The sequence below is a fragment of the Bathycoccus prasinos genome, assembly GCF_002220235.1.
Source record: "Bathycoccus prasinos genomic : Chromosome_4".
Taxonomy (NCBI): Eukaryota; Viridiplantae; Chlorophyta; class Mamiellophyceae; order Mamiellales; family Bathycoccaceae; genus Bathycoccus; species Bathycoccus prasinos.
In genome coordinates, this window is record NC_024005.1 from 952,867 (window position 1) to 971,822 (window position 18,956).

At 48.0% G+C, this 18,956-nt stretch overlaps 1 protein-coding gene across 1 annotated transcript in view; it reads left to right on the top strand.

The window, feature by feature from the left end:
- Bathy04g04870 (filamin like protein) overlaps positions 1–18,956 on the top strand; it is a gene marked incomplete at both ends in the record, with an annotated part of 36,276 nt that continues 17,320 nt past the window's right edge. Inside the window, one exon of the mRNA XM_007513564.1 lies at positions 1–18,956. This exon is cut by the window's right edge and continues 17,320 nt beyond it. Coding sequence (XP_007513626.1) covers positions 1–18,956 — 18,956 coding nt within the window.

An 18,956-nucleotide genomic window follows, 5' to 3' on the forward strand; every position in this document is an offset into this window, starting at 1 on the left:
ATGAGTTTTTTTAGCAAAAAATTTAGCAGCAAAAAGAAGGCGACGACAAAATTCTTCGTCTTCTTCGCGCTCGTCGCCTTGTGCTCGTCCGTTGCATTCGGAGTGAGCGGCGCGCCATCACAGAAGGCGCACCGCTACGGTTCGGATGATTTGACTCGCGAAGGCTTTTCGGACGCGACGAGAGCTGACAATCGTGAGTCGCTCAGCTCTGACCTGCCTCGCGTCGAAGATTTCGGCGGAGAGGATTCCTCCTCCTCCTCCTCGGCGGCGACGACTGATGGCGACGTGCACGTCGTCTCTTCGGACGATGTCAAGGTTGTGAGAAGAGGTGCTGGGTCGAGAACGCTGAATGAATTCACGGAAGACGGTCACTTCATCAGTCCGTTGTCTCCCGAAGTCATTGGTTGGGAAGAGGATGCCGTCGACGAAGCGTTGGCGTTTTATTCTCCTCAATTTTACGAGGCGTTTTATTCGTTTTACGACTTTTACTCGTTCTACGACTTTTATGATTTCTACGATCAAAAAGTCGACGCTGAGTTTAAGGAGTTTACTGGTCCAGACGGAGGCATCTTGCAGCTTTGCGAAATTGCGGTTTCTCCTGCGATTGGTTCAGATAAGGGAGGCACGAAAGTCTCCGTTATGTTGTCCGGTCACGTCGCGCGGGACCACAACTCGTTTTACTGTAAGTTTGGCGAACAACCAGTCGAAGCCATGAGCGCTCAGATCATGGAGGAATCAGGTGTCCTCGTTATTGTTTGCGAAGCACCGCCTATGGAGGACGACGAGGACGTCACCTTGCGCATTTCGTTGGATGGATCTTTGTATTCCGTCAACGGCGCGCAGTTTCATTACCACTCAAAGATGAGCGTCGCGGATGTCAAACCATCCGCGCCGAAAGTTTCCGCTGAGGGCGGAACTGCCATTCGTTTCACTTTGGGCGACTACATGTTTGGTCCAGGTTTTGATCCCAGCTCTGTCACGGTGCCGTCGGCGTGCTACTTTGGTTCCATGAGAGTGGATGGCGAGTTTGACGCCATGAAGTCCCAGCTGACTTGCCTCGCGCCGTCTTTGAAACAAATTACAAAGACGTCGTCGAGTGCGAACGTGGAGCTTCGAATATCCTTGGATGGGCAAATCTTTTCGGATGAGACGGTTATGGTCCGTTACGGCTCTGGAAAATCGTCTTTGAGTACGATCACGGCGCCGAAGCAATTCAATAATTGGTTCGATATCATGCAATTCGACTACCTTCCGTTTCACCCGGAATATTGCGTGTTCTTTGAAAACGGCGATTTTGCCTCCTTGGCTGGTATTGCGGTTACTCCTGGCGTTATCGAACCTCCGTTTTACTCCGGAACGTTCGAATACTTTGTCTTGTTGACCGTAGATGACTTACCAGACATGAGAGTCGCGTTGACTCCAGTCGCCACTCAACCGGACGCGACCATTCGCATCGGTGGATTATACGGGAAGCAAGTGAGATCTGGCGATACTTTTCGAATTGGCGTTAGACTCGGCGAGAACAAAGCGTTGATTGTAGTTACCTCTCCAAACGGATTGTCCACCCGCACTTACATTGTTACGGTGTATGTGTTGATGGACGAAGAGGAGGGCGCTTCGCTCGGCGATATTCAACTCGATCGTGGCGAGCTCGAACCCTCGTTCATGCCGGATGTCTTCAAATATTCGACGTTCTTGGATTCTACGAATCATAGAATTGGTATTACTCCGCACTCGCTCTCTGGAAACGACGTCAAGATTTGCAGAATCACGACTGGTTCCTCCGAGGAGATGAAAAGAATGTGGGCGAGAAAACGCATCCGCAAAAATTTTTACGATAACGCCTTCGCTTGTGAAACTGTAAACTCTGGAGAAAAAGGTTACATGCGACTCGAAGATGGATTCAACTTGATTCAAATTCGTGCTAAGGATGGCCGAAACACCGCGGTCTACGAACTCCTTGCTTACAAAGAGCCAGGATTTGACGACGGTTTCTCTTGCGACGGATTCGCCGAAGCTGGTCTCGTCGATACCATCACTCATTCTTTGAATGTCGATATTGATTACTCGTTATTCAGCGACCCCACGACGCAATTTTACTCAAATTTCTTGGCAGATTTGATCGACGTGTTGACGTGTAACGCGCAGTTGTACCTCGGCGATGCGTCCGTTACTTCGGCATCCTTCACGATTAATTCCGTGACGGCTGATCGTAGCGGATACACCGATATTTCGGTTACGTTCTCTGCTCCCATCGGAGCTTTGACTTCGTCCTACAGGAGTCAAGCGCGCGAAAATTTGCAGGTTTTCTTTTCCAATTGCGCTTCAGTTTCCGTCATGAATCTTCAAGCGTACGACTGGTCGACGAATTCCATTTCTATTTCTTGCGAGGAAGGAACGGTTATTATTCCTCTCGATCCGTACAACGCGTTTGCGCTACCGGATATTCAGGTCAAGGAGGGTTCGCTCGGATATGCCACGGCAGATACCCGAGAAAGCACGGCTGGTCGCTGTCAAGGCGGTCCAGAACGCTTCGGAGTCATCCTCAATCGCACGTCTGGAACGACGGGTTGCGGGATGTGGGAGCGACCAGTGGGGACGATTTTGAACAAGCCAATTTCGAGCACTGGTTTCGCTGAATTTTACATGGGAGGTTCGGACACGTGTTCCGGCGAAGTCGGCTTTGACTTCGCGACGCCAATTTACAAAGCAATTGCGAATCCGGCGGCTTCGATCGAAACGTTGATGAAGAACCCGTCGCTTTACAAATCAGGGCCGGGGGCCACTGTTTGGTACAGACTTTCCGACGCCGATGGTCGAAGCCAAGTCCAACTCAGTGGTTTAACTGTTTCTATGACTTTGAACTTAAACGGCGCGACGACGAAGGGCGAATGTGAAACTCCAAGCTCCGTAACCGGTGCCGGCGTTTGTAGAGTGGAAGCGGTTTCAGAATGGTTTTCCACTACTAACGAGCAAGTTGGACAAGCGACAATTTCCTATCAATACGATTCGGTCACTTACGGAACGAGTCTTACCCAGCAGTTCACTTTGAAGAAACACTATGAACACGATGCGGTTTCTGAACCTACTATTATTTTGGAAGCACCAAAATATCCTGTTTTTGAAGGAGAAGAAAGTGTCGTTGAAGTCTTTGTCAACACTGGAGATTACGGCTTATACGCTGGAGATTTCGAAATCTTGATCAGCGACGCTGGAAACGGAGAGCAATGGGATTCTACGTTTGAATACGTTGGGTTCACGTCGAGCGGTATTTGGCAAGCGAAGGCTAGCGAAGCCATTCCAGGTTATCTCATCTCGGTTGTCTTTTTATCTCCTTCGACAAATGTTCTCGAAGAAGAGACGAAAGGTACGAAGTTAAAGATCGGAGAGATAACGCTCAGGCAAAAGATCACGTCGTACACGAGCTCATTCGGTACGTACGCGTGTGTTGCTGGAAGCTCCTGGTTTGACTGTGACCAAGGATTGTTATCAGCCACCGTTAGGCAAATGGCAAACTGGGGCTTGCGCACTTACGTTCCAACGGGAACTGCGAGCGTCGTAAATTCGTACTCTCGCAGTGCCCCTTCGGGTGGCTTAGAACCCGGATTGGTGAGTTCTACGAAGCAAGTGAAGATGTATTCAGCGATCGGTCAAACTGACTTGGTCAATGCGTACCCCATCACTTCGGAAGGTACGTCCACGAGCATCGTGACTTACGTTGTTTGGTCTTCGCCGAGCACTTCGGATGCCGTCCTTAAACCAAGTTCGTGCTCGAGCAGCACCGGCTCCTCAACTGCATTCACCTTGGCCGTCAGCTCTTCGGGTTGCGACATTACCATCGACGAAACGCATACCGGACACGGCAACTTTTCGATCACCACAACGAGTGGAAGTTTGAGTTCTTCTACCTCGCTCAACGTGTACTACCCGCTTGAGTCTGAAATTGTCGTCACCGATGCTGTCTTGAACCCGATCAATTTACCATCAATCACAAATACGATTGCAACTTACAACGAAACGTCGAACACGACGTCTTATGAAACTTCGATTACTTATCCGTCGTGCTCGGAGAAACTTTGGCAGTATGCAGATATTAAGGCGTACGTGACATTTGGCGGTGATAACTTAGAATCAATTTACAACAACGACGTCACCTGTTACACCTCTTTTCAAGTGGAAGATTCCGAAGATTCCGTAGCGGAAGCAGTTTCCCTCTCAAAGACGCGAATTACAGTGAACGAAGCGTATGCGTCGACGATCGAAAAAGTTCCGGAAATTGTGGAAGTTTATGACGAATTGACGAATACGACATCTAACGAAACTATCACCGCGTACCCAGAAGTTGGGGATGTTATTGTTTCGTTTGCGAGCCCGGCCATTTCAAGCATTTTGAACGCGACGGCAATCGTGACCGTGAGCGCCGTGGACGATTACGTCAACGTCACCCAGTTGCTAGGGGCTGTCGTCACTGGTACGGAACTTTTGAGCACTCCTGCCGGGGTTGCCATTGGTGCTGATTCGGAAGTGGCCGTGAGCGTCGAGCTCAAGCACGACTTCAAAAATGAATTAGATCAAGGTCAGATATGGGTTTGGGCGCACTTCACGGACGGGTCAACGAGGTACATCAGAAAATCCGATGGTTTGGACATCTCTGTCGCGGTAAATTCAACGAATGACTTGTCAGTCGCGGAGAATGTCAACGGTACATCTGACTTTCAATTAACAATTCCAGTGAGGGCAACTTCTGTTGATTCGCTCGTTGATGGTTCGTTATTGAAACCAATTTGGACGGTCTGCGAGACCCCGTACAACGTCTCTGGAATTATTCCGACTTTGGTTGACCTCGCGGTTCCTATTTCTGTCGAGTTTTCCGCAAACACGAACAGAATCACGCGACGAGGAGACGGTGCGAGTGAACAACCTATCGCAATTCCCGTTGAGGCTGTACTGACCTACACTATCAACTACGACGACGGATCCTCCAAGAATTTTATTCTCGATGATCGTGCGAATTTCACTATTTCGACGGGTGAAGATTTGGCGGATGTGATCAATGGCGTCGTCGTTCCTAAAACCGATTCTAACGGGATCGGAACGATCACGGTCAGCGCGTCGTTGCCTGAGTATGCTCCGGAGCTCGGCACTGCAACAGTATCCATGACTTTGGTCATTCTCACGGATGTTGATATGCGCACTAATCCTTTTCCAGCTTACTCAGGCTCAACGTCATACGAGACGACGACGCTTCACAAAGTTGCGTGCACTGAGTACTACCAAAGTCTCGAGGCTTCCTTATCCGCAACCTTGTCGGATGGATCTGTTTTCGACATTTCTAAGTATGGTAACTACGCTACCTCCGATGTTTCCATTGGTCTCGTGTACGGTGCCGACAGCACTGTTGGTGGTGCAGGTGTTGGAGCCAACTTTGCGCGCGGGATCTCGGCGAGTACTTTTGATATGACGTCCAGTTTCGGAAGTGGTGAAAAGGCTTTCTTAGTTTCTCAAACGATCACGGTCACAGATACTCGCATCAGCATCGAATCCATTTCGCACGTAACGCAGTGGGATTCCGGAAATGCATTCGTTGCCTCATTTGGGACCTCTAAAGAAGTCCGAATGAAGGTTGTCTTCAGCGACGGAACGATGTTTGAAGACATTTTGGACCAAGACATTCCCGTTTCTGCACTCGTTGAGCTCTCCTCGAGTGCAGACGAAGTGATCAAAGTGGTTTCTTCGTTCGTTGAATTAAAGGCGAATTACTACAAAGCTGTCACTTTGACTGCTTCGAGTATTTGCTCCGCTGCTCTTAACGCGAACAACGAGCATCCGACCGTCACGGGAACTGATGAAGTGTATGCGAATCTTTTAGCGGACTTGTACGATCTCGATATCGGTGCAAACACTGGAATTCCTTTGCCGCCGAAATCCGCGGGCGAGTTGTTTGAAGTTGCCGTCAGAATCAATACGGGCGATGAAATCCTCGTTGGTGCTCAGCTGAAAGTTAACTTTGACGACACTTACATCAAGGCTGTGAGTGCTGTCGTAGGCAGCGACTGGCCATCTTACTTCCAAGAGACGATCAATTATCCTTCAACTTCGGCTTCGATTCTTATTTCTAACACTGAGTCTACCGTTACGGGTTCGGCGACTGAAGTAGCGATAATTACGTTCGAAGTCGTCACGGATCAGGCTGTCGTGACTGAACTGGAAGTTGATGTTCAGTCTTTCATTCACAGAAATGAGTTTGACTCGACTTCTAAAATTCCATTTACATCTCCGAGAAGTGTGACCCAAATTGCCTTGAACTCTGCGTCTCGTCGAAGAACGTTGCTTTCCAACGTCTCGCGTCGTAAAATGCTTCAAACAGCTGATGATTGCGTTTCGACTGGTGTTACTGTCAAAAAGGGAACTATTGGTGTTGATTGCTATCCGCGTGTTTTTGGAGACGTGAACGGCGATTGTCTGTTCAACTTGGATGATGCTATTGTAATTGAATATCACTTGTTGGGCCAAACCGTGAATGGGATCGATTATAAGGATCTCTCCATTTTCTCCCAGTGGCAGCTCATGCAAATGGACGCTACGTTGAACTACCTAGATCCAGATTACGATCGAGTAGCGGGCGGCTGTAAGTTGTGGAACGGTGAGGAGAACTCTACCAAAGTCTGTCCCACGGCTGTCGATGGCTCGTACCTGAAGAAGGCAACTGGAGTTTACAAATTCCTCGCTATGTTTTCGACTTACGAAATTGTGACTCCAAAATTGAATAACGAATATTCGTATTTGACGGTGACGGCGAGGGTGTATGACCCAATCTTTGATCCTTTCAATATTGCTGGTTTGAATGGTGATTCGTGCGCTTTGGGCTATTTGCCATCAACTTCTCGTACGGTTGTCGGTGAATTGGATAACAGTTTTCTTGGCGATTACACGCATTACGCATATCAGCCTGCATATGGCGATGAGAGCTACGGCGACTCGTACTCCAAAGTTTTTATCGAGTATGGACGCACGGATGGCCGAGTGTTCAATAACTCTGACATGACGATTGTCATGGGCGAACGCTGGGGAACACTGTATAATCAAACGTTGGATGAATCGACGGTGAAAAACAACGTGATCACGAAAGCCTCGCAAACGAATGTTGGGACTTATGTTGTTCAAACGAAAGGTAACGAGGAGAACAACTACGCATTCAACTACGAATGGAACGAAGATGCTCCCACTGAGAGTGTTGCTGGCGTGACGATCATTATTCAAAATTATGCCGCAGATGGCTCTGACCTTGGGACGCACTATCCATTCTATGGCACTTCGGAATATCCGTACAACGTGTCTGGTTACGAGTTTGATCCTATCGCCCCGATTTCGATTCAACCCGCCGGTGATGGTCTCTTACTCGCGGATTTCGAAGTTTCTATGACGACAACTGCGGACTCCCCGGGATTACCATCAGGGACGACCAAGCAAAATGAGCCGAAAGGATATTACTCCAGAGACTTCTTTGCGTTCAACAATAAGGCACCAGGATCTACTGGTAGCCTGAAACTAACTGTTGGTAGCGACGACGCATGTTCTACCGAAAGCTTAACGAATATTGAAGGTCAAATATCTGGCGAATACACTACTGCGCGAGACAGAGCATCTGAAATGTCTGTCATTCTGAAAAACCCGACAGTGGAAATAGGCGAGCCAATTTTTCGATTGCGCTACCAGTTGCGCGACGCCAACGGACGTCCGCAGATATTGACGTCAGGAATTTCTGTAACGTTCAAACTCACTTCCCCTGATGGCTCTGAAGAGGTTTTAACTGCTTGCGGTTTGCCCAGTGCCGTTTCCGGTGGCGGTGACTGCGAGACCACGATCAGCTCCGACTGGTTTCCGGCTTCAAGTTCGAGCGCGTGGAACTCCGACGTAACTTTTGACATTGAAATGTTGTTGAAGTATTCAGATGAAATTATTGCAACGTTTGCATCCTCTGGCACTTTGGTGAGACCACCGTCTAACGATGACCACCAGATCACCATGGTGAACAACCCACACGTTTACATGCAATTGAGATACTCGCCGGTGTACGCTGGTAGAGTGGAGACTTTTGATTTATACGCTGCCACTGATTCACAAGCGTTGATTTCGTATATGGTTACGTTAGAGTGGAACACAACTTACTTGTCGTACAACTACTTCAGTGTGAATTCTGAATTATTCAGCCCGTCTCCTATTGTTCAAGCGGTTGGAACGAACTCAGTTCGTATCGTATCTGTTGGCTTGAACGTGACAAAATCGTTCTCCGATACAAGTGGTTCCGCCGTTTATTTGGGGACGGTGGGATTTATTGTCGCGGCTGATGCTCCCATTGGGAAAGCTGAAATGCCGTTGTGGGGTACCACGAATGCCCTCGTCAACGAGGGTACTCGGGAATACGTTGTCAATGAAGAAATGCAATTTGACCACTTGTACGGAACGTCTTCGTTTGGTTCGCTTTTGGTTGGCCAAAAGACGCGCACGGGAGTGTACGCCTACATGGATCAAGCGGAAATTCTCAATACTGCCTACTTGACTGGCACGACGCAAGATCACTTCCTTACTGTCATGAATGTTTGGAACGTCGGTTCCGACACTCAAGTTACCGATATGGTAGATTGTGGTTCCAGCGCATCTTTTGCGGCGCAAGCCATCGATTCAATTGGTGGCTGCTCCGTTTTGATTTTGCCAGGCTCATCTGATGGGTACAAAAATATTCAAGTTTCCGCCAGCGTCGGGGACTACTCAGCTGTGGTTCCTGTGACGGTTTGGTTTCCACTTGATGTGGAAATAGCTGTTGCTCAGCCAGTTTTGCACCCTATTTCTGGTGCTTGTGCTGTCTGCAGTTTCACGGATTGTGTCAGTCCGCTGTATCAAACGTCCTCGATTCGTACTCTTGTCACGTATGGCGGTCAATTCCTGGACCCTGTCTCCGGTGTTGATGTCACGTGCTCCGTCGCGTACGAGTCATCGCGGTCTGAAGTTGCCGCAGTTACTGGAGCGACTTTAACTGGTACTAATCCAGGATCAAGTATTATAACGCTTTCTAATTCTAGATCTTCGGCTTTCGCTGAAGTCACCATTGATTCGACTGAAGTAACCGTGGCAAATTTGGAAGCTTTGCTTCCGAACTTGGCGCAATGGTCAGCTATTACGGCGCCGGAAGCCCAAATCGACTACAGCGTTAATGTGAAAGCAACTTTGGAGCAATCTCTCACGGCTGCTGGCGAAGGTGGTCCATTATATTTCATGGCCACGTTCAGCGATGATACTACACAGTATCTCACCAAGGATATGGGTATTTCGGCCGGTATTTCTACCGCTGACTGCTTCGATAACAATGGTGGGGTAACCAGTTGCGCTGATTCTGTGAAAATTGTGACTGATGAGGACGTCATCAACGCTTACGTTGCTCCAAATGCAATAAGTATCTCGACTGAATCTGCAATCACAGCGCAATGGTCCAATATTTGTAATCAAGAAGTGATTTATTCTGGCGTTGGGAACGTAACAATTTCTTTGTCACCAGTTGCGGCTATCTTTGTCAATGCAGATACTAGATACATCACGGACTCTTCGTCCAGTGCGAAAGATCCACCAGCTAGCATTGCAACTTCCATTCAACTTACTGTTGCTGTCAGATACGAAGATGGAAGCGTGGTGGACTTCACCAATGATGCGGACAGACCGCCATCATTCAGTGTTTCCATGGGTACCGATATTGCCCAGGTTTCATCTACTGGTGAAGTCACCGTTTTACCCGATGGTCCCAAACAAGGAATGTTTCAGATTCTCGTGACCATTCCAGGTTACACCGAAGCGGAGGGCGTCCGTGGCTCCGCAACCTTTTTCGCAATTGATATTGCCGATGATGGTTTACAGACAGAACTTGCACCGTGGCCGACATACTCTGGCGCTTCTTCGCTCGGAGATAGCGCTGAGCTTAAAGTCATTCAGTGCAGTGGTAATTACACCGCCGTCTCTCTTTCTTCGAAACTCGTATACACCGACGATAGTTCGATCGACATTTCTTCTCTCGTAACCGTAAGCTCCAGTGATTCTAGCATTGCTTCAGTTGGACTTGTAGATGGGACGTATGTAGTATACGGTAAGTCATTAGGAACTGCTATCATCACTACTACTTACGCGGGCAAAACTGATTCGGTTTCAGTGACCGTTTCGTCGGAAATGCTGAGAGTTCAAGCCATGGAGCTCATCACCGGATTTCCGGCTGATGCGACTTTCACTGGCGTCGTCAAGACCGAAACGCAACTCTCTGCGAAAATAACGTTCGAAGATGGGACAATTATACCGGATGTCACGGTGCGTCCGGAGTTGCTTGACACATTGCTGCTCTGGTCAACCTCCGTAACTTCCGCGATTGAAGTTACAAACACTGGCAGAGCAATTTTGAGTGATAACCATTACGAGTCCATCACCCTTGGCATTACCGTGCAGTGCCCTTTCAACTCATCCTCAATTCTCGCGGACACAGATGCATCGGAAATGGTTTATGCCAACCTGAAACCCGAGATTGGGGATGTCGATATAGGCTTAACTTCCGGTGTACCGTTACGACCAAGCGTGTTTGGAGATGCTGTGGTCATTCCTATTTCGGTCAATACAGGTGAAGCGTCACTCGAGTCTTTTGTGATTGAGATTGAGACTACCGCAACTGACTTCACAGTAACAGATTGCACTGTTTCCAACGAATGGTCAAAGGAAATTTTTATTTGCAACATTGATACTGCGAGTGGGAAAATTTCTCTCGTCGGTAGTGCTGTTCAAGAAGAAGTCATCGGGGAAGAGGCTGAGATCGCGTCAATAACGTTGTCTACTTTGTCCACTGCGACCACCAGTCTTATTTACACTCAAGTTTCATCTATTGTTCTTTCTGACGGAGCCACGTATTCAAACGAAGCTTCGGTAGCTGGAACGACTTACGTTAAGTTGAATGGTGCGAGACGTCGCTCTTTGCTCTCTGTTGGTGCTCCGAAAGACTGGGTGAACTCCAACGTCAAAGTACCAGCTCAGCACATGGCAGTGGTCCCAGCGACCACCAAATCTCCTGACGAAAAGCGAGCTTCGCACGAGTATTTAGCAGCTGAGAAGCGCTCCAGAAGCGCGAAACGTACGCTCCTCCAAGACTTTACGTGCTCGACGAATGTGCAAGGTGATGTTAATGGTGACTGTAAGTTCGACGCAAACGATTACCTCGCTCTCATGCGTTGGATTGCTGGCTCGGATGAATACACGAATCTTACTTCGACCTTGGGCGATGCGGACTCCTTCCAGCGCAAACAAGTTGATCCTACTATGGACTGGATGCGCGGTGAAGATTTCGACACATCTCGATGTGCAGTACATGGAGCTAGCGGATCACCTTGCCCAGAACTTAGAGATGCGCAGTTCTTATTGAAGGTTCTTGAAGGGGACTACAGGTTCTTGTTCGCGACGTCCGTTGATGATATCATCGTCCTCCCTGAATCTCCGTACGATTCGCTTACTTTCCAGGCACAGCTCTTCGATTACGCTGGTACTGGTGTCAGCGGAGAATACACCAGAGTCCGCTTCGAATTTACTTCGACTAACGAGACATATTTCGCGAATGCTGCCATGAGTTTTGCCGAGGCTGAATCATATATTTCAAGCGCAGATGGCGAATTACCGGTGCGCTATGCCGTTGAAGCTCCTATGTCTTCTGCTGGTTTGTTTTCCGTGACAGCCTCGGGCCCAAGCGGAGAATTTGCAAAAGAAAACATTACCGTTGCACTTGTCGTGGAGACGTGTGAATCTAAATGCGCTTCAAGCTCCGTCGGTTCTACGAGCGCCACGATCTTCCCATACACTGGTGTATCGCTTGATCCTCACATGTCTGCGCTTGGGTATACGTACACTCCGGTGCTTACGTTTGAAACCCCGGACCCCATCGCTGGTGCGAATGAAGACTCTTACGTTTCCGCGCTCCAACCGCAGATTATTTCCGATGATTATCAAATATCTGGAGATGGTTTTGGCATTGGCTCGACCACCTACGCGTCATTGGGTGCATTCTCTCGCGAATTCGGTATTTTCGTTCCTGGATCAACAACCACCACGAAAAGCGTTTCCGCCAAGCTGATGGCTGATCGATGTGGAGACTCCACCCCAACTGGTTTCACTGAAGCATCCGCTACAATTGCAATCTCTCGTCGTCCGGTGTCTTCTGTGAAGTTAATTGTTCTAACGAGCACGGTGTATCCAGATACAGCGAAATTGCAGGTGAGATTTCAATTGATGGACGCCACGACTGCTGGCACAGTTTTGCAAACTGGATTGTCGTTACGCCTGTCGGCAACGTTATCGGAAGATGCAACCTCTGTTGCCTCCATCGGTTGCGCCTTGCCTTCGCTCACTACTGGCGTTGGATCTTGTGAACTCGATGTTCCGACCGCGTGGTTCCAAGCGGACGAAGTTGTTTCTATGAAAGCGCAGCTGCTCTTCCGATACGGTATTGAGGATTCCTCGACATCGTCCATCCTTTCCGTCCAGCTTGCGAACTCTGCGACCTATGTTGCGCTTCCCTCGACTGGTGGTGTCATCCTTGAGATGCCGAAGTCCCCTCGCTTCAGCGAGAACGAACTCACAGTTCCAGTTTCAGCGAATACGGGCGGCTTTCCGCTCGGAGCATGGAGTGGTAGTTTGAAATACAATACCACAGTTCTTCGATTTGACTCTTTCACTACTTCTACCGGATACAACTCTGCGGCTGTTGGATTAGAAAGAAACAGCACGGAAGGAATCGTCTCTATCGTTGTCGCTGGAGCTACCTCCAGCGCTACACTGGCAGATCTCACGGGTGACGAAGTCATTTTGGGCTACATCACGTTTACCATCAACAACGTACCGGTGGGAACCTACAACGACGTGGCTGCACTCAATGTTGATTCCTTGGTAACGATCGGTGGCTACACATTCTTAGAAAGCTTTGACGCGTATGTAACGGATGCACGAGGTGGTAGTGTCACAAACGCCCAACTTATTGTACTCGACACCAACGAGATTATCGGTTCCTACAGCATTGTTTCCAAGACTGAGATCGTCAATACGGCAGTTTTGGACACCACGAGGGCAATACAAGAGACGGAAATTGTTGGATACGCTGTGTACAGAAACCCAGACAATTACATTAAAAACGGAGGCGACGAAGTTATGCAAAGTGTTGAATGCTCTATAACGTCGAGTTCTGTACTTACCGTAGAAACGGGTAACTTGAAAATTAACGGTGTGGACGGGACGCAAAACGCCTGTGTGGCCAAAATTGGAAAAACGAACGAAGCTGGTGCTGCTGCGGCATCTGTCAAATTGACCTCTGGGGACGGTGCACAGTTTGTCGTTTCATCTATCAGAGTCTGGTTTCCGAAAGTTGTGTCTTTAGAAGCACAAGATAAAGTATTGGCTCCGGTCGAGAATGTGTATCACGAGGATTGCAGTTCAGTGTATCAATACACCAACATCTCTGCGTTGGCAACATATGGCGGGAGTGGTTTAACTGACCAAGATGAAGTTGACATCACGTGTATGGTTGACTTGTACTTGAACAATACAGAAGGGGATGCGTTCTCATTTAGGGATGGCAGTACTACAATCGTAGAAACCAATGGCGTTGGTAAGGCGACAATTACTCTGATAAATTCGAATTTGGCAGTCGAGCCATCGGTGACTATCTCGGCAATTTCCGACCCTATCGGTATCGAGTCGCTTCGACCTGTACTTGTTTCCCGAGCTGAATTTACTTCCGAACAGTTTGATTCGCAGACTCCTTCCGATTTGAACGCAGATACATACGCTGATGTGTCTGTGAATATGATTCAAAAGTTGAATCGTAAGGGTGCGCAAGGCGCTATTGTTGTCTATGCCCGCTTTAAAGATAACAAAGTCAACGAACTTTCTCACCTGCCTGGCCTGACCGTAAGTACCGGTATCCGATACAACGGTTTGAGCATTATAAGCACGGCTGGCTCAGACAACACGGCCGCACCTTACTATGGAGAAATTGGAGATGTGAAAGGCGGTATGGAAGGCTATGATGTCATCCAGGCAAAGCTGCTTACGACCACCTGTAACGGTGCCGTAGGAGGTGAAGATATCATTTACGGCTACGGTGGTGTCGAAGCTGTCATCGCTGATCTCGAATATGTGAATTTGACTGCGAGTGCATCCAAGCTTACCTTTGAAGGTGATCTCTCTACGAACGCTCCTATGAATATCGGAAGTGTTGCTAACTTGGAACTTACTGGAACATACTCTGACGGTGATATTCAGAGTTTCACATCTTCAGCCACGTCTCAGTTTCTGATAAAACACCCTACCGGTCTCGATATCTACAACAATCCCACATACGTAACCAATCACTCATATGCTCGCGTATCTAACGATGGTGTGCTCACCATATTTGGTTCAACTGATGACACGAGCATCACCGTTATGGGCATTTGGACAGATGAGATGAAGACGGCGAAGGTGACGATTGACATAGTTAAACATATGAGCACGCAAACAGTGATGACTCCGTATCCGGCATTCACAGGAAGCAGCGACATTGAAAAACTGTCTTTGAACAAGATTGTGTGCACCAGTAGTTATCAACGAGCGATATTGAAGTCAGTTGCTACTTTAACGGATGGCTCAGTTTTTGATATCACCAGCGAAACATCTTACACAGCCTCTGACATATTCACATTGACCCAGTCCTCCACTTCTTCGGAGGTGATAATTGCTGCTGCTGGATCCACTACTGGAAATGCAGCTATTAGTAGCACTTTTGCCGAGTCTACCATTGAGACGACTTTTGCGCTTTCGGATACACCAGTAACGCTGACCTCTGTCCTCTTTGATGAAGATATTTGGGACGCGTCTACTTCTTTCATCGGCCTGGTAGACGCAACAAAATCTTTAGATGTACACATGTACTTCAATGATGGATCTCAGATTTCCAACGCGGTGTCTTCGGAAGAAGTGCAAGCAGTCTTCAACTGGGAAGAAGTAGTCAAATTCGACTCTACTTTGCCCTCTATCATTGAAGTCAGTGGAAGCACGGCGACTTTGAAGAACCAGTATTGGACTCGAGTTCTCATTTCTGCTTCTGCTGTTTGCGCTGATGGCAGTGTCGATTACCTCGTATCGGCAACTTCTTCGATTGCCCCGAATCTCTTGCCAGCTGAGAATGACGTTTCCTTGGGTGCGTTGACAGGCATTCCGTTTCCTCCGAAGATTAAAGACGAAACGTTCGACATTGAAGTTCGAATCAATTCGGGATCTGCGAATCTTCGAAGTTTCCAACTCGTTACCCAGTTTGATTCAAATATGATCGCAGCGACTGGTTGCACGGTAGGAGACGACTGGGCTCAATACGATTTTGCCTGTACCAGGAATAACCCGTCCACTGAAGTGCTCATGATTGGTACCGAGCCGCTTTCTACCGTAAGTGGTTCCTCCATTCACGTCGCTACGATTTCGTTCTCTGTGAAAACTTCCTTCAAGATTTTGGCTAAAATCAAAACCACAGTCCAGGTCTTGACTGTTGAGGGTACCGATGGTGCCGACATAACAGCAGCTGCCTTCGTTTCTAACATGACTGGTTCAGGTGATATCGCTCTTAACAGCTACTCTGGAAAGAAACGTCGTCGTCAATTGCTCGAGGATGGCTCTATCTCCGAAGTTTTGGAGGTGGAAATTGCCGTACTTCCTTCCCACATGAGATCACTCCTCCAAGATACTGATACCGAAGCAGTTTGTAATGGAGTCGGGACGTGCGCAAGTGGTGTTGATAGTGGATGTAAGTTTGGGGACGTCAACGGAGATTGTTCTTTCGATGTTTCCGACGTTTTAGCTCTTAAAAGAGCCATCATGGGCAAGAGCTATGATGCTGACTTCGATCTGAGCGTTTATAGCGATTGGCAGAGACAGCAAATGGACCCGAATCTTGACTGGTTGAAGTCTGGAGCTTACGTATCGCCAGACGCAGCAGATTCTCTGTACTTGCTTCACGCCTTGTCCAAAAAAGCTCGATTCATCGATGTCACGAATGGATTAACAAGCTATAAAGGGTTCTTGACATATGAGCCCGGAAATGCCACGGATGTACTCCTAGACATGGAAGTGAGAGTTTATGACGAAAGCTCTGAAGCTGCAACGTCTGATGATACAAAGGTACGAATCGAACTCAGTTTCGATGGTGGGTCCGATCCAAGTAACAACGATGCCATCACCTCCATTGGTACTAGAACTTCCGATTATTCCTCAATCGGTACAATCTACGAGGCCAGTGACTTGTGGACTGCAGCAACAGATCAAAGAGGTGTATTCAGACTCGTTTTGAAACCTCCTATTTTCAGAGATGGTTCGGCAAACTGGATTGGTGAAACCGATGTCGGTATTTCTATCATTATCGATACCTACAATGACTTTGGTAAGGATGATGAATATGGACAAGGAGGCAGTGGATCCACGGAAGAAGCTGAGAGAATTAAAGTGTTCTATGGGTCTGCCACGCCACCGCTTAATGTTACTTTCGGCGGCGGTTTTATTCCATATGTCAGCTTTGATTTGCTTGGTGTTGACCCGGTGCAATCCATTTCTCTGAAAGATATCACTATTGGTGGAGGAGAATTCGGCCTTGTTTCCTCATTGGATGAGACTGCGTCTGGATTTTCTACTTCGGTCCCCAGCTACAACGTTTACGTCAATGCTGACACTTCCACCGTACAATTGCTCACGTTCATTGACGATTCCTTGAGTTGCACAGCAGAGCAAATTGCCAGCGGTGATACCGACAATTGCTTTACGACTCAATCGGTCACTATCGATGGATCCGAAGCGTCTACGTGCAGTTTGCTGACGTGCTCTTACTTTTCGGAAATTTCACTCAACGTTGGCTCCAAGACTGTTCGAGTTACGGTATATTCAGCCACATCGGAAACGTTTTACTTGGTAACTTTCATTCGCCCAGATGTGCCTACATTTTCGAGCGTCACTCTGTCGAAGGGGCAAAATCAGCTGAATTTCTCTCCGAAAACGTTTACGTATTACCTCGAATACTCGTACGATAATAATGGCGAAGGTCTCACTTTTAAACCAATTGTGAATGGAGACACCACCGGGAGTGCAATCACATTTGTTTCCTCCGGCGGGTACGAATCTACTGCTTCTTTCTTGAGCGGATCCTCTCAAGGTATCGAGCTCTCAACTACAGATACGATTGTGGTTATGACGGTTACATCTTTAGATGAGACTGTAAAGAGCACGTATACATTCTACGTGGACGTGAAGGAATCACCATTCTTGTCTTCTCTTGATGTTATCGGCGAACAAATGGTTCCTGCGTTTACGGCAAGTTCTTACACGTACGCTGTAAACGTGTTAGCCACAGTCTCTTCTATTACTCTGTCTTCCATTGTTTCTTCAGATGTGCCGCATGTTTCCCTCACGGTTGCGGCGCCTGATGGAACTAAGTCAATAACGAGTGAATCTTCACTAACGACTCCAGTTGCGTTAGATTACGGCGTCAATGCTTTGCTCGTAACTGTTTCTGGCGCGGAGGGCACGACTGTATATTCCATTTCAATTACTCGAGCAGACGCTTCATCGGTCACCGCACTTGAAATTGGCAACTATAAATGGGAGTCAGATCCCACCACCTCGGACGGCAGTCCATCAGAAAGTCCCTCATTCACCGATCCGACTGCATTCTCGAGCAATACATATATGTATAATGTGGATGTGCCGCAATACGTGTACGAGACTTTGATCACAATCACGCCGTCTTCATCTTCCGTCCTGTTTGTTGATGGAGTTGAGGTAACGTGTGATCAAGCCGATGTGAGTTGTTCTACTTCTGGTGCATACGCGTTACCACTACGAATCGACGAAGGTTTGAGCACGCACACGGTGACTGTTGTTCCTACGGATGGTTCCGGCCTCTCCTCTATTACTCTGCAGTCAGTTGCTGAGGGTCAAAACGTGGATGGCGGTTCGACGTACACGTTCACATTTACGAGGCCATATACTCCGAAACTCACGAGTATCGCTGTCGTGGACTCGAGTGACGCAGCGATTTTACTTTCGCCCTCGTTTTCAACATCCGTTTACGTCTACCGGTCTACAGTCGCTGCGACAAAATCTGAATTAGACATCTCTGTGGCATTCCTTAAAACTGGCGATGTTCCAGTCTCTGATGCTTTCGTACAATATGGTAGTCTCTCACGTATTGCTTTCCCAGAAAGTGGGCGTTTGACTGTGCCAGTTGCGGAAGGCACGACGACTGCAATTACGATAACTGTGCAAGGAAGTCTTGCAATAGGTGGAGTCGAGTCTATTTACATGTACTATGTTACACGTGGCACGTTGCCAAAGTTAGACTCTTTGACCTTTTTCTCATCTTCTGTTACGCCAACCTTCTCAACGTCTCGTTACAATTACGTGGCTGCCTTGGGGAGCGCAGAGAACAGCTTCACTTACACCGTATCTAAAAGCAGTACCAGCTCTACGTGTCTAGTCAGTTTGAGTCAAGACTTCTCAACGTGCTTGACAAGTGGAGAAAACAAAACACACGACACTACGGGTGTTACGGAAGATATCGGAGCACTGAAAATTTATGTGAGGGATTTGAGTAACTTGAACGTCGTGAACGTTTACACAGTTACCTTTACAAAAGAGGCACTCCCAACTTTGAATACTCTCAGTATTTCAGGCTCGACGGGTGCTAAACTGGACCCTTCTTTTGCTGCCACGACGTACGCATACGACATGCCAGTTCCGTTTGATTCCTCATCCGTTTGCTTCACCATGTCATTCGATACTGTGAGTTACAGTTCAAGCATTCAAATGGGTGGAGGTGCGCCACTCGCGGTTGCTACCAATGTCGCATCTTGCGTCGAAATTCCGTTTGGCAA